This window comes from Oncorhynchus nerka, linkage group LG12 (genome assembly GCF_034236695.1).
Source record: "Oncorhynchus nerka isolate Pitt River linkage group LG12, Oner_Uvic_2.0, whole genome shotgun sequence".
Taxonomy (NCBI): Eukaryota; Metazoa; Chordata; class Actinopteri; order Salmoniformes; family Salmonidae; genus Oncorhynchus; species Oncorhynchus nerka.
Window position 1 is genome coordinate 55,231,980 of NC_088407.1, and position 14,181 is coordinate 55,246,160.

Below are 14,181 nucleotides of genomic sequence, written 5' to 3' on the forward strand. Positions count from 1 at the left end.
ACAGAGAGAGTGTAGAACCAGAGCCTCCACCACAGAGAGAGTGTAGAACCAGAGCCTCCACCACAGAGAGAGTGTAGAACCAGAGCCTCCACCACAGAGAGAGTGTGTAGAACCAGAGCCTCCACCACAGAGAGTGTGTGTAGAACCAGAGCCTCCACCACAGAGAGAGAGTGTGTAGAACCAGAGCCTCCACCACAGAGAGTGTGTGTAGAACCAGAGCCTCCACCACAGAGAGTGTGTGTAGAACCAGAGCCTCCACCACAGAGAGAGTGTAGAACCAGAGCCTCCACCACAGAGAGAGTGTAGAACCAGAGCCTCCACCACAGAGAGAGTGTAGAACCAGAGCCTCCACCACAGAGAGTGTGTGTAGAACCAGAGCCTCCACCACAGAGAGAGTGTAGAACCAGAGCCTCCACCAGAGCCTCCACCACAGAGAGAGTGTAGAACCAGAGCCTCCACCACAGAGAGAGTGTAGAACCAGAGCCTCCACCACAGAGAGAGTGTAGAACCAGAGCCTCCACCACAGAGAGAGTGTAGAACCAGAGCCTCCACCACAGAGAGTGTGTGTAGAACCAGAGCCTCCACCACAGAGAGTGTGTGTAGAACCAGAGCCTCCACCACAGAGAGAGTGTAGAACCAGAGCCTCCACCACAGAGAGAGTGTAGAACCAGAGCCTCCACCACAGAGAGTGTGTAGAACATGAGGAGAGGCACGTTGGGAGTGAGAACCAGAGCCTCCACCACAGAGAGTGTGTAGAACATGAGGAGAGACACGTTGGGAGTGGGAAGCAGAGCCTCCACCACAGAGAGAGTGTGTAGAACCAGAGCCTCCACCACAGAGAGTGTGTAGAACCAGAGCCTCCACCACAGAGAGAGTGTAGAACCAGAGCCTCCACCACAGAGAGTGTGTAGAACATGAGGAGAGGCACGTTGGGAGTGAGAACCAGAGCCTCCACCACAGAGAGTGTGTAGAACATGAGGAGAGACACGTTGGGAGTGGGAAGCAGAGCCTCCACCACAGAGAGTGTGTAGAACATGAGGAGAGACACGTTGGGAGTGGGAAGCAGAGCCTCCACCACAGAGTGTGTAGAACATGAGGAGAGACACGTTGGGAGTGGGAAGCAGAGCCTCCACCACAGAGAGTGTGTAGAACATGAGGAGAGACACGTTGGGAGTGGGAAGCAGAGCCTCCACCACAGAGAGTGTGTAGAACATGAGGAGAGACACGTTGGGAGTGGGAAGCAGAGCCTCCACCACAGAGAGTGTGTAGAACATGAGGAGAGACACGTTGGGAGTGGGAAGCAGAGCCTCCACCACAGAGAGTGTGTAGAACATGAGGAGAGACACGTTGGGAGTGGGAAGCAGAGCCTCCACCACAGAGAGTGTGTAGAACATGAGGAGAGACACGTTGGGAGTGGGAAGCAGAGCCTCCACCACAGAGAGTGTGTAGAACATGAGGAGAGACACGTTGGGAGTGGGAAGCAGAGCCTCCACCACAGAGAGTGTGTAGAACATGAGGAGAGACACGTTGGGAGTGGGAAGCAGAGCCTCCACCACAGAGAGTGTGTAGAACATGAGGAGAGACACGTTGGGAGTGGGAAGCAGAGCCTCCACCACAGAGAGTGTGTAGAACATGAGGAGAGACACGTTGGGAGTGGGAAGCAGAGCCTCCACCACAGAGAGTGTGTAGAACATGAGGAGAGACACGTTGGGAGTGTAGAACCAGAGCCTCCACCACAGAGAGTGTGTAGAACATGAGGAGAGGCACGTTGGGAGTGGGAAGCAGACCACAGGTCTGAATAGTCATGGAATGGGGTTTCAGCTATGAAGTGTTGAATGAGGCCAGTTAATAAGCAATCAATCCATGATTGGCAAAGATTCTATAGATACAATGATTACTACATCTGTTATCCATCTGCATAGTTTGATCTCACTGGGAGGTGCTGAAATCCTCGGTACTATCAGAGGTCTGAATGAGAGACGCTAGATGATTTCACAGCAGGCTCTCTAGTCCCGCAAGATCAACTCTGTGACCGGCCTATTTTTTAGCTTTCTGACAATGCAGGAAATTACTTTCTTTTTTTTTCTCCACCTGAGTGAGTCTTGACCACAAGACAGACCACTATGATGACACGCCACATGAGTTTGATGGATCCTTTTAGTCTTCAATAAAGCCTCTTCAAGGGGCAGTGTAGTTAAAAACATTACATTTCAACACCATGAGGTTCAAATAACACTCAAATTGTGAAAATTATGAAAGTGCCTTTTGTGTAAGAGCTGTTTGGAAAACAAAATGCCTGGAATTTCAGCCTGCTAAGAACTTTTGGCCCCCATCATGACATCACAATGACCAGAGCATAATAGACCATTGACTGTTCATCTGGGTAAGGGGGTGGGCTCTAGACCATCCTATAAGCCAATCACGGCTCTGAATGTAAACATCTTCAGATTTGTTTCCTAACGCCCACACGATCAGACAGGCTAAAGGCTCAGGGAAATAAATTATTTTAAAAATATATATTTTGGAGCTATTTTCATTAAATAAACACAGTGATCTATTAGACATACAGTGATGTAAGAATACAATTAAAAAGACTGTATAGGTGCTTTAATAGGAAAGTAATCGGATTACATTACCAAGTTTGTGTAATCCACTGATTACAATTTTGGACCTGTACATAGTAACTAACTGATTACATTTAGAAAGTAACCTACCAAACCCTGGCCATATGTTACATTTTTAGGAAGTAAAAAAATAATGCCAGTGTTCCATAGGCAAGCACACACACACAGGCCCGTCCTTACCTGGGTGGTAAGGGTCCACACAGCGCTGCACAGCAGTTGGTGAATATGTTTCCGTAGCTGTAAGGGTTATAATTGCCTTTCCCTCTTTTAGACGACCACGACCCTTTGATCTGAAACAGAAACACAACAGTCACAGAGAGCAGTGACAGAGCACTTAAAACTTTAAAAAAGGGGTGAGTGATGAGGCAAACTGCTTTGAAATAAATGAGGTCAAAGCTAAGAGATCTGGCTGTCTTCCCCGCAACCAACGATCCTCTAGAGAAAAACTCAACTTGCTGCCTGGGTCTAGTAGTGTCTATGTGTAATCTGGTAGCAGACAGGAGAAGGCTGGGGGTCTAGTAGTGTCTATGTGTAATCTGGTAGCAGACAGGAGAAGGCTGGGGGTCTAGTAGTGTCCATGTGTAATCTGGTAGCAGACAGGAGAAGGCTGGGGGTCTAGTAGTGTCTATGTGTAATCTGGTAGCAGACAGGAGAAGGCTGGGGGTCTAGTAGTGTCTATGTGTAATCTGGTAGCAGACAGGAGAGGGCTGGGGGTCTACTAGTGTCTGTGTGTAATCTGGTAGCAGACAGGAGAAGGCTGGGGGTCTAGTAGTGTCTATGTGTAATCTGGTAGCAGACAGGAGGGCTGGGGGTCTAGTAGTGTCTATGTGTAATCTGGTAGCAGACAGGAGAAGGCTGGGGGTCTAGTAGTGTCTATGTGTAATCTGGTAGCAAACAGGTGAAGGCTGGGGGTCTAGTAGTGTCTATGTGTAATCTGGTAGCAGACAGGAGAAGGCTGGGGGTCTAGTAGTGTCTATGTGTAATCTGGTAGCAGACAGGAGAATGCTGGGGGTCTAGTAGTGTCTATGTGTAATCTGGTAGCAGACAGGTGAAGGCTGGGGGTCTAGTAGTGTCTATGTGTAATCTGGTAGCAGACAGGAGAAGGCTGGGGGTCTAGTAGTGTCTATGTGTAATCTGGTAGCAGACAGGAGAAGGCTGGGGGTCTAGTAGTGTCTATGTGTAATCTGGTAGCAGACAGGAGAAGGCTGGGGGTCTAGTAGTGTCTATGTGTAATCTGGTAGCAGACAGGAGAAGGCTGGGGGTCTAGTAGTGTCTATGTGTAATCTGGTAGCAGACAGGAGAAGGCTGGGGGTCTAGTAGTGTCTATGTGTAATCTGGTAGCAGACAGGAGAAGGCTGGGGGTCTAGTAGTGTCTATGTGTAATCTGGTAGCAGACAGGAGAAGGCTGGGGGCAGACAGGAGAAGGCTCTAGTAGTGTCTATGTGTAATCTGGTAGCAGACAGGAGAAGGCTGGGGGTCTAGTAGTGTCTATGTGTAATCTGGTAGCAGACAGGAGAAGGCTGGGGGTCTAGTAGTGTCTATGTGTAATCTGGTAGCAGACAGGAGAGGGCTGGGGGTCTAGTAGTGTCTATGTGTAATCTGGTAGCAGACAGGAGAAGGCTGGGGGTCTAGTAGTGTCTATGTGTAATCTGGTAGCAGACAGGAGAAGGCTGGGGGTCTAGTAGTGTCTATGTGTAATCTGGTAGCAGACAGGAGAAGGCTGGGGGTCTAGTAGTGTCTATGTGTAATCTGGTAGCAGACAGGAGAAGGCTGGGGGTCTAGTAGTGTCTATGTGTAATCTGGTAGCAGACAGGAGAAGGCTGGGGGTCTAGTAGTGTCTATGTGTAATCTGGTAGCAGACAGGAGAAGGCTGGGGGTCTAGTAGTGTCTATGTGTAATCTGGTAGCAGACAGGAGAAGGCTGGGGGTCTAGTAGTGTCTATGTGTAATCTGGTAGCAGACAGGAGAAGGCTGGGGGTCTAGTAGTGTCTATGTGTAATCTGGTAGCAGACAGGAGAAGGCTGGGGGTCTAGTAGTGTCTATGTGTAATCTGGTAGCAGACAGGAGAAGGCTGGGGGTCTAGTAGTGTCTATGTGTAATCTGGTAGCAGACAGGAGAAGGCTGGGGGTCTAGTAGTGTCTATGTGTAATCTGGTAGCAGACAGGAGAAGGCTGGGGGAATGGAGGAACCTTGTAGGTACTGGATGTTTTACAGACAAGAACTTCAGCAAATTTAAGAGGAATCCACTTAAACACCTATTTAATTTGTGGTGTAGCGCGAAGTGTGTGTGTTGTGTACATGTACTCACATCTTCGTTTGTGGTCTGGTTGGAACTGATCAGGTACGTGTGGAATCCAGACAGCCCCACTATGGACCAGACAGAGAAGAAACACACCACCACCTCCAGCACAGTGACCAAAGGGTTAAGGAACCAACACACACACACACACTCAGTCAATATGCTACAGCTGAGAGAGTCAAAAACACATCCGCTCTCTCTCTCCCTGACAGACACACGTCAAACGCAGAGTAGAAGAAAGGACACAAGCCTACACACAGTACCAACAGCTACGGATAGACCTGCTGCCAACGCCTGTCCTGGCCCTATGTCCATTTGACTGGAAACAGCAGTGGTGGCACAGCGAAACAGTAGCATCCAATAGCATGATCAGAATAAGGAGCAGTGGTATCTCAGGACGAGAGGAGTTATGTAACGGAGCTTCCCCTGGGCTGCCGATGTCATTCTGCATGCACATACAGCCAGTGGCTTACTGACATCGGGCAAGACAGAGTTAATCAAATGACTGTCTACTCCAGGATTACTTTCTCACGCCACCTCCTCTCTCTCTCTCTCTCAAGGACAAGCAGAGAGGTCACCATTCACATACGGCAGATTGGTGAGATGTTATCAGGCCTCATCTTGAAAGCTCTGTGCTGCCGTAGGAGACGAGGCTGTTGTGTTATCAGCCGAGCCCGCCACGCGGTTCCTCCCCAGCAGGCACGGCGTGCTCCGTATCTCGCTGAGAGAGAGAGTAGCAGCACGCCCCCGCAGACAGAGGGACAGACCGGCAGCTTATTGGCGACACTGAAATGGAGAATACCGTCTACAAGCGTCTGAGAAATAAGCGGCATGGGAGGGGTGACTATGACCTTGCGTTAACAGAGGTTACAGAAGAGTTGTAAGGACGGCACAATAGCGAGGCTTTCCATAAGACGATTCGTAACTAAAAAGCATTCGAAAAATACATCTATGCCAAATTGGTCCCAGTACTGTTGTGCAGAGGCTACGGGTGAGCTAGCTTCTGCAGCCTTTCGGACAGTAATGACAACAGGGTCAACCACAGGGTCAGCTAGAGTCACCCTCCTCGTCCTCTCCACCCCAGGCAGCTGTCAACCTCTGGGGTGGACACGACACGACAAATCCGGCTGTTTGGAACGCAGCAACGCTGAGGGAGGATGGAGGGAGACAAATACTGTAGAGAGAGAGATATACTGTAGATGAAGAGGGAGGGAGGGAGAGAGAGAGAGAAAGCCTGGGAGACAGAGGCTATGTAAGCCTATCAGAGTAGGAGTCATCGGGGACAACTGTCATGCACAGCAGGGCTGAGGAACAGAACAGGTCACAGCATGGCAGAGACAGGGAGTGGAAGTTGGCACTTGCACTTAGCAACTGTAAAACGCAATTGCCAGGGAATGGCACAGGCCTGAGATCAACGGTAACATGACACACACACACACACACACACACACACACTTTACATATAGATCACTATTGCAAGAAAGGATATCTTGCAGGACTGTCTTTGAGTGTGTTGAGGAACCCATATCGATGGGATCCTGCAGAGAGAGACAAGAGGAGAGTTTAATGACAGTTCATCATTCAAACATTTTTTTTTTAAATCAAAAGGAACTTTAAAATCGTCTTTAATCCGATTCCTCGCATTCAAATCACTGGCAAATTACCCGGTATATCACAGCTGGCAATTAGGTCAGCCACAGAGCTCGACTTTAAACGGAGTGAATCAGATGTACTATAGGCTGGTAGGGGATAGGGCCCAACACCCTCAAAGCTGACTACATACAACATACCAGTATGTCAAACCAACACTATCTGAATCTCGCACAATGCTAGGGAGTGAGAGCCTCTCTCAAAAAGAGACAACACCGTTAGTCTACAGTGAAGCGCTTTGACAGATAGGGTAGGTATATGGATGTGCAGAGAGCAGCGGATAGGAGGGTACCTGCCTGTATTGGCACCGAACAGACTGATAAACCTACAGAGTGTGCTGTGTGTCTAGGTTTCCGTTGAACAGTGCAGGGTGGATTGGATATCATACGCCATAAACACCCGGTAGCTTTTCTCTTCAAACCAAATGGGCGACATCAGCAAGTATGACGAGGCTGAGCAAGACAGATCACACCCACTTTAATTGCCATTCCATTTTAACTGCCATCTGGGGAAAGGGAGGCTAGAGAGGGGAGGAGAGGGAGCACAATCCAATATGGCCATCTAGCCAAATTCAGTCACCAGAGACATATTGATCCCCGTGTTTCTCGTCTCATCCATAACAGTGACAGGTGATTCTAGCTGGGTGCCCTCCACAGCTCCTCTGAGAAGACGACGGTAAGTATATGGGCTGTACAGGAGAGAGGCTTGTTAACCTGGTTGTCGAGATGGGGGCTGACAATCTAACAGAGCAGACGTCTCTGAAAGAGGGAGAGTTTTATTTCTGTTCCACCCATATGCCCACAAAGTCAATATTTCACAATCTGGAGAAGGATACAAAAGAGACATGAAGTGCAGAGAATATTCTCTGTTGATTAACGGTGTCTGTCTTTTCTTCTGTTCGTTTTCCCCAGCCCAGCACCCATCCACCCACCCACTCTCCCACCCACACATCATCTCACATGGTAAGGAGCCAGAATAGTGCTGGGCTTCACAACGCCCACTTACAGCCTGCTGGTTGGCTGCTCCAACACAACCAGGACCGGATGAAGAGGAAGAGGTGTGTGCTCTTTATTGGTCACTACTTACGCAGGATGACGTGTGTGATGACAAAGGCGAAGATAAAGATTGTGAGGAAAGAGAGGGAGAGGATGAACATGTAGAAGAAACGGTAGTTCCTCTTCCCAACACAGTTCCCCACCCACGGACAGTGGTGGTCAAAACGCTCTGCGGGGAGAGACAGAAAGACGTGCATTAAAGACACATTAAGCAAGTGCAACAACATTTGGGAAAGAAATACACACACACACAAACAAGAGTTTACTAGAGCTTTGAGTCACTGCCAACCTGCCATTGAGAGGAAGCTGGCTGCAGGTACAAAGGCAGGTGAAGTAATGCCTCTGAAAACAGCAGTCCATTTCAAAGCACCACAGACACACAGTTTAAACCATGCCCCACACACAGTTTACTGTTGCCACCTTGATGCCAAATTAAAAGGTTGTTATTTTGAGTTACAAGTACCTGTCACACACAGACAGCACCGTGCCTTCCTGACTCAACCAAACTCCTACCTAAACCTCCCAGGCAGAATGTGAATTGTGATTAAAATGGAAGTGATCCACATTACATGTACATTTCAGGAAGTAAGCATTCCCTTTGAGCCCTGGCATGATTTGCTACTCTTTCAGACTGCTTCTGCTGCCTATTCAAACACAACCTATTAAACAGAGGAGAGGGAGGGAGGCTATCCAAACTCTGCTGCTGAGTTGAGTTGGTCTGTGAATGAGTGATACTGTGGGCACATGGATAATAGCATCCTATGAGACCTCCATTAGGAACTTGAGTGACTGTGTGAGGACTTGGAGCTGACAAGATGGAGAGGACCATTATAATGGAGTCCATTGTGTCAGAGCTGTTACCAGGCTGACTGCTTCAGACACCACTCGGTACTGTTACCAGGCTGACTGCTTCAGACACCACTCCTCACTGTTACCAGGCTGACTGCTTCAGACACCACTCAGTACTGATACCAGGCTGACTGCTTCAGACACCACTCGGTAGTGTTACCAGGCTGACTGCTTCAGACACCACTCGGTAGTGTTACCAGGCTGACTGCTTCAGACACCACTCGGTAGTGTTACCAGGCTGACTGCTTCAGAGACCACTCAGTAGTGTTACCAGGCTGACTGCTTCAAACACCACTCAGTAGTGTTACCAGGCTGACTGCTTCAGACACCACTCGGTAGTGTTACCAGGCTGACTGCTTCAGACACCACTCGGTAGTGTTACCAGGCTGACTGCTTCAGACACCACTCAGTATAGTTACCAGGCTGACTGCTTCAGACACCACTCGGTAGTGTTACCAGGCTGACTGTTCAGACACCACTCAGTAGTGTTACCAGGCTGACTGTTCAGACACCACTCAGTAGTGTTACCAGGCTGACTGTTCAGACACCACTCAGTAGTGTTACCAGGCTGACTGCTTCAGACACCACTCAGTAGTGTTACCAGGCTGACTGTTCAGACACCACTCAGTAGTGTTACTAGGCTGATTGCTTCAGACACCACTCAGTAGTGTTACCAGGCTGACTGCTTCAGACACCACTCAGTAGTGTTACCAGGCAGACTGTTCAGACACCACTCAGTAGTGTTACCAGGCTGACTGTTCAGAGACCACTCCTCACTGTTACCAGGCTGTCTGCTTCAGACACCACTCAGTAGTGTTACCAGGCTGACTGTTCAGACACCACTCAGTAGTGTTACTAGGCTGATTGCTTCAGACACCACTCAGTAGTGTTACCAGGCTGACTGCTTCAGACACCACTCAGTAGTGTTACCAGGCTGACTGTTCAGACACCACTCAGTAGTGTTACCAGGCTGACTGTTCAGACACCACTCAGTAGTGTTACCAGGCTGACTGTTCAGACACCACTCAGTAGTGTTACCAGGCTGACTGTTCAGACACCACTGACTGTTCAGTCAGTATTGTTACCAGGCTGACTGTTCAGACAACACTCAGTAGTGTTACCAGGCTGACACCACTCAGTAGTGTTACCAGGCTGACTGCTTCAGGTAGTGTTACCAGGCTGACTGTTCAGACACCACTCAGTAGTGTTACCAGGCTGTCTGCTTCAGACACCACTCAGTAGTGTTACCAGGCTGACTGCTTCAGACACCACTCAGTAGTGTTACTAGGCTGACTGCTTCAGACACCACTCAGTAGTGTTACTAGGCTGACTGCTTCAGACACCACTCAGTAGTGTTACCAGGCTGACTGTTCAGAGCTTTAAACTGTTGTGTAAATACTATATATTTGGAACACGAATCAAATAAACATCTCTGCGATACCTGCAGTTTAAATCTCCATGCTACAAGCTATGTCAAGATGATCGAGAATTTGCATGCTGTATCTGGGAACTGGGAGAGAAGCTTATGGAAGAGAGAAAAACAGAGAATGTTATGAGGAGGTAATAGTGGATGAAGGGAGCTGGGTAGAGTAGGAGAGGAAGACAGGAGTTGGCAGGGCCTCTCCTCACAGCCATGTGTTCTGTGTCGAGGAGGTTGAGAAGACCTCTAGGCAAGTCACGGAATCTCAGGCAGGCCAGACAGAAAGAGAAGAAGCCTAGAGAGAGCAGGCTCACCGCTCGTGTGGAAGAGAGAAGCAAATCCTCCTGCTTCTTCCTCCACTGCCTCGGGGGGTGGCCTGTTTTTTCTGCCACAGTCAGAATGACAAACAGAGGGGATAGGAGAGACTGCACTGCAGGTGGGTGGAGAAGGATGGATAGAGGGAGCTAGAGAAGGAATCCGAGAAAGTTGTTGTTCAGTGGGTACATGCAGCTCCATCCTCCCCACAACAGAACACGCCACGGTGGGTGATTCACACAGTGAGTTATGAAACGTTCTGTTCTCATGTTCTATCATCTATCTTCCTTGGCTCTGCTAGGCGTTAATGAGCCCATAAATCCCTGGCCATATGGGAACCGTCTCTGGGTACAGGACAGGAGAACACAACAGGAGGGAGACAGTGGCTCTGTGGAGGCTGAGCAGTGATTACTGAGGCTCTGGCAGGCCTGGAGAGGAGGCTGAGAGGCCCATGGTTGATCGGTCGGGAACACCCTAGCAGTAGATAGCTCTATTAAACATTCCTATGGAGGGATGTCCGTGTGACATGACACAGCTTTTAGCTACGTGTACATGCAGAGCACACAAACACAAAGGGACATAGAAATATATGTCCAATATGGATCCAAGATGGCGTAGCAGTGGGATGTCTGTTTTGATTGCCCCGTCCCGTGTATATACACTGCTCAAAAAAATGAAGGGAACACCAAAATAACACATCCTAGATCTGAATGAATGAAATATTCTTATTAAATACTTTTTTCTTTACATAGTTGAATGTGCTGACAACAAAATCACACAAAAATTATCAATGGAAATCAAATCTATCAACCCATGGAGGTCTGGATTTGGAGTCACACTCAAAATTAAAGTGGAAAACCACACTACAGGCTGATCCAACTTTGATGTAATGTCCTTAAAACAAGTCAAAATGGGGCTCAGTAGTGTGTGTGGCCTCCACGTGCCTGTATGACCTCCCTACAACGCCTGGGCATGCTCCTGATGAGGTGGCGGATGGTCTCCTGAGGGATCTCCTCCCAGACCTGGACTAAAGCATCTGCCAACTCCTGGACAGTCTGTGGTGCAACGTGGCGTTGGTGGATGGAGCGAGACATGATGTCCCAGATGTGCTCAATTGGATTCAGGTCTGGGGAACGGGTGGGCCAGTCCATAGCATCAATGCCTTCCTCTTGCAGGAACTGCTGACACACTCCAGCCACATGAGGTCTAGCATTGTCTTGCATTAAGAGGAACCCAGGGCCAACCGCACCAGCATATGGTCTCACAAGGGGTCTGAGGATCTCATCTCGGTACCTAATGGCAGTCAGGCTACCTCTGGCGATACAGCCCCCCAAAGAAAGGCCACCCCACACCATGACTGACCCACCGCCAAACCGGTCATGCTGGAGGATGTTGCAAGCAGCAGAACGTTCTCCACGGCATCTCCAGACTCTGTCACATGTGCTCAGTGTGAACCTGCTTTCATATGTGAAGAGCACAGGGCGCCAGTGGCGAATTTGCCAATCTTGGTGTTCTCTGGCAAATGCCAAACGTCCTGCACGGTGTTGGGCTGTAAGCACAACCCCCACCTGTGGACGTCAGGCCCTCATACCACCCTCATGGAGTCTGTTTCTGACCGTTTGAGCAGACACATGCACATTTGTGGCCTGCTGGAGGTCATTTTGCAGGGCTCTGGCAGTGCTCCTCCTTGCCCAAAGGCGGAGGTAGCGGTCCTGCTGCTGAGTTGTTGCCCTCCTACGGCCTCCTCCATGTCTCCTGATGTACTGGCCTGTCTCCTGGTAGTGCCTCTATGCTCTGGACACTACGCTAACAGACACAGCAAACCTTCTTGCCACATCTCGCATCGATGTGCCATCCTGGATGAGCTGCACTACCTGAGCCATTTGTGTGGGTTGTAGACTCCGTCTCATGCTACCACCGCCAAAAAAATAAATAAATAAAGCACTGCCAGCATTCAAAAGTGACAAACATCAGCCAGGAAGCATAGGAACTGAGAAGTGGTCTGTGGTCACCACCTGCAGAACCACTCCTTTATTGGGGGTGTCTTACTAATTGCCTATAATTTCCATCTGTTGTCTATTCCATTTGCACAACAGCATGTGAAATTTATTGTCAATCAGTGTTGCTTCCTAAGTGGACAGTTTGATTTCACAGAAGTGTGATTGACTTGGAGTTACATTGTGTTGATTAAGTGTTCCCTTTATTTTTTTTGAACAGTGTATATAATTTTTCTTCATATAAATTTTTTTATTACAATTTCCATCTACAGACTGAACGTGCTCTCCTGCAACCCGCCTCAACCAATGTGGTACAGATCTGCTATTTTTATACTTTAGAACCAGAACCTCCTACTAGCTACTAGCTAGTAGTCAGTTAACCACTGCTAGCGGTCATTACCGTTAACTCCGACATCTGCCAGCCTCAGCCCGGTCAATTCCTGCCAGTCTGCACAGCGCGATATCAACCCAGAGCATATTGGACTGCTTTTTCTCTACCACATCTCTGGATTCCTACCGCAAGATCTGAACCTTTACTCCGGATCATCGCAGCTAGCTAGCTGCTATCCGAGTGGCTACTCCTGGCTAACGTCTCTGTCCCAAAGCAAGCACCTGGAACTAGCCTCAAGCTAGGACCATCTCCCGGCCTGCTAGCTGTCTGAATCGCCGTGCCTCAAGCTCGCCTAGCTACTCACTGGACCCTATGAACACTCGGCTACACGTGCCTCACCCTAATGTCAATATGCCTCGTCTATTGCTGTTTTGGTTATTGATTTATTTCTTATTTAACTGTACAGCCTCCAGCCCTGCTCAATATGCCTTAGCTAGCCCTTTTTTTCCACCCCCCAGGTGACCTCACCTGGCTTAAATTGTGCCTCCAGAGACAAAACCTCTCTCATCGTCACGCAATGCCTAGGCTTTTCGGGGTGGCAGGGTAGCCTAGTGGTTACAGCATTGGACTAGTAACCGGAAGGTTGCAAGTTCAAACCCCCGAGCTGACAAGGTACAAATCTGTCGTTCTGCCCCTGAACTGTTCCTAGGCCGTCATTGAAAATAAGAATTTGTTCTTAACTGACTTGCCTAGTTAAATAAAGGTAAAATTACCCCCACTGTACTCACATCCCTTGTCTGTACATTATGCCTTGAAACTATTATTCCGCGCCCAGAAATCTGCTCCTTTTACTCTCTGTTCCGAACGCATTAGACGACCAGTTCGTTTAACCTGTCCTCTTATCCTACTCCTCCTCTGGTGATGTAGAGGTTAACCCAGGCCCTGCAGCTCCCAGCATCACTCCCATTCGCCAGGCGCTCTCGTTTGTTCTGTAACCGTAAAAGCATTGGTTTCATGCATGTTAACTTTAGAAGCATCCTCCCTAAGCTTGTTTTACTCACTGCTTTAGCACACTCCGCCAACCCTGATGTCCTAGCCGTGTCTGAATCCTGGCTTAGGAAGGCCACCAAAAATCCCTAACTATAACATTTTCCGACAAGATAGAACTGCCAAAGGGGGCGGAGTTGCAATCTACTGCAGAGATAGCCTGCAGAGTTCTGTCATACTATACAGGTCGGTGCCCAAACAACTCGAGCTTCTACTTTTAAAAATCAACCTTTCCAGAAATAAAGTCTCTCACCATTGCCGCTTGTTATAGACCCCCTTCAGCCCCCAGCTGTGCCCTAGACACCGTATGTGAATTGATCGCCCCCCCCCCCATCTATCTTCAGAGTTCGTACTGTTAGGTGACCTAAACTGGGACATGCTGAACACCCTGGAGGTCCTACAATCTAAGCTAGATGCCCTCAATCTCCCCCAAATGATCAAGGAACCTACCAGGCACAACCCTAAATCCATAACCATGGGCAACCTCTAAGATATCATCCTGACAAAATTGCCCTCCTGTCTTCAACCAGGATCTCAGCGATCACTGCCTGCATGTGTAATGGGTTCGCGGTCAAACGACCACCCCTCATCACTG

General features: G+C 48.9%; 1 protein-coding gene across 5 annotated transcripts in view; it reads right to left on the minus strand.

Moving 5' to 3' along the window:
- LOC115138387 (palmitoyltransferase ZDHHC14-like) overlaps positions 1–14,181 on the minus strand; it is a 108,342-nt gene that overhangs the window by 15,900 nt on the left and 78,261 nt on the right. For all 5 annotated transcript variants that reach the window (XM_065025655.1, XM_065025654.1, XM_065025653.1 and 2 more), the window contains 4 exons: positions 7,659–7,796; positions 6,412–6,460; positions 4,932–5,034; positions 2,805–2,914 (listed from right to left, as the gene is read on the minus strand). In XM_065025655.1, coding sequence (XP_064881727.1) covers positions 2,805–2,914; positions 4,932–5,034; positions 6,412–6,460; positions 7,659–7,796 — 400 coding nt within the window. The remainder of the gene's footprint in view (positions 1–2,804; positions 2,915–4,931; positions 5,035–6,411; positions 6,461–7,658; positions 7,797–14,181) is intronic.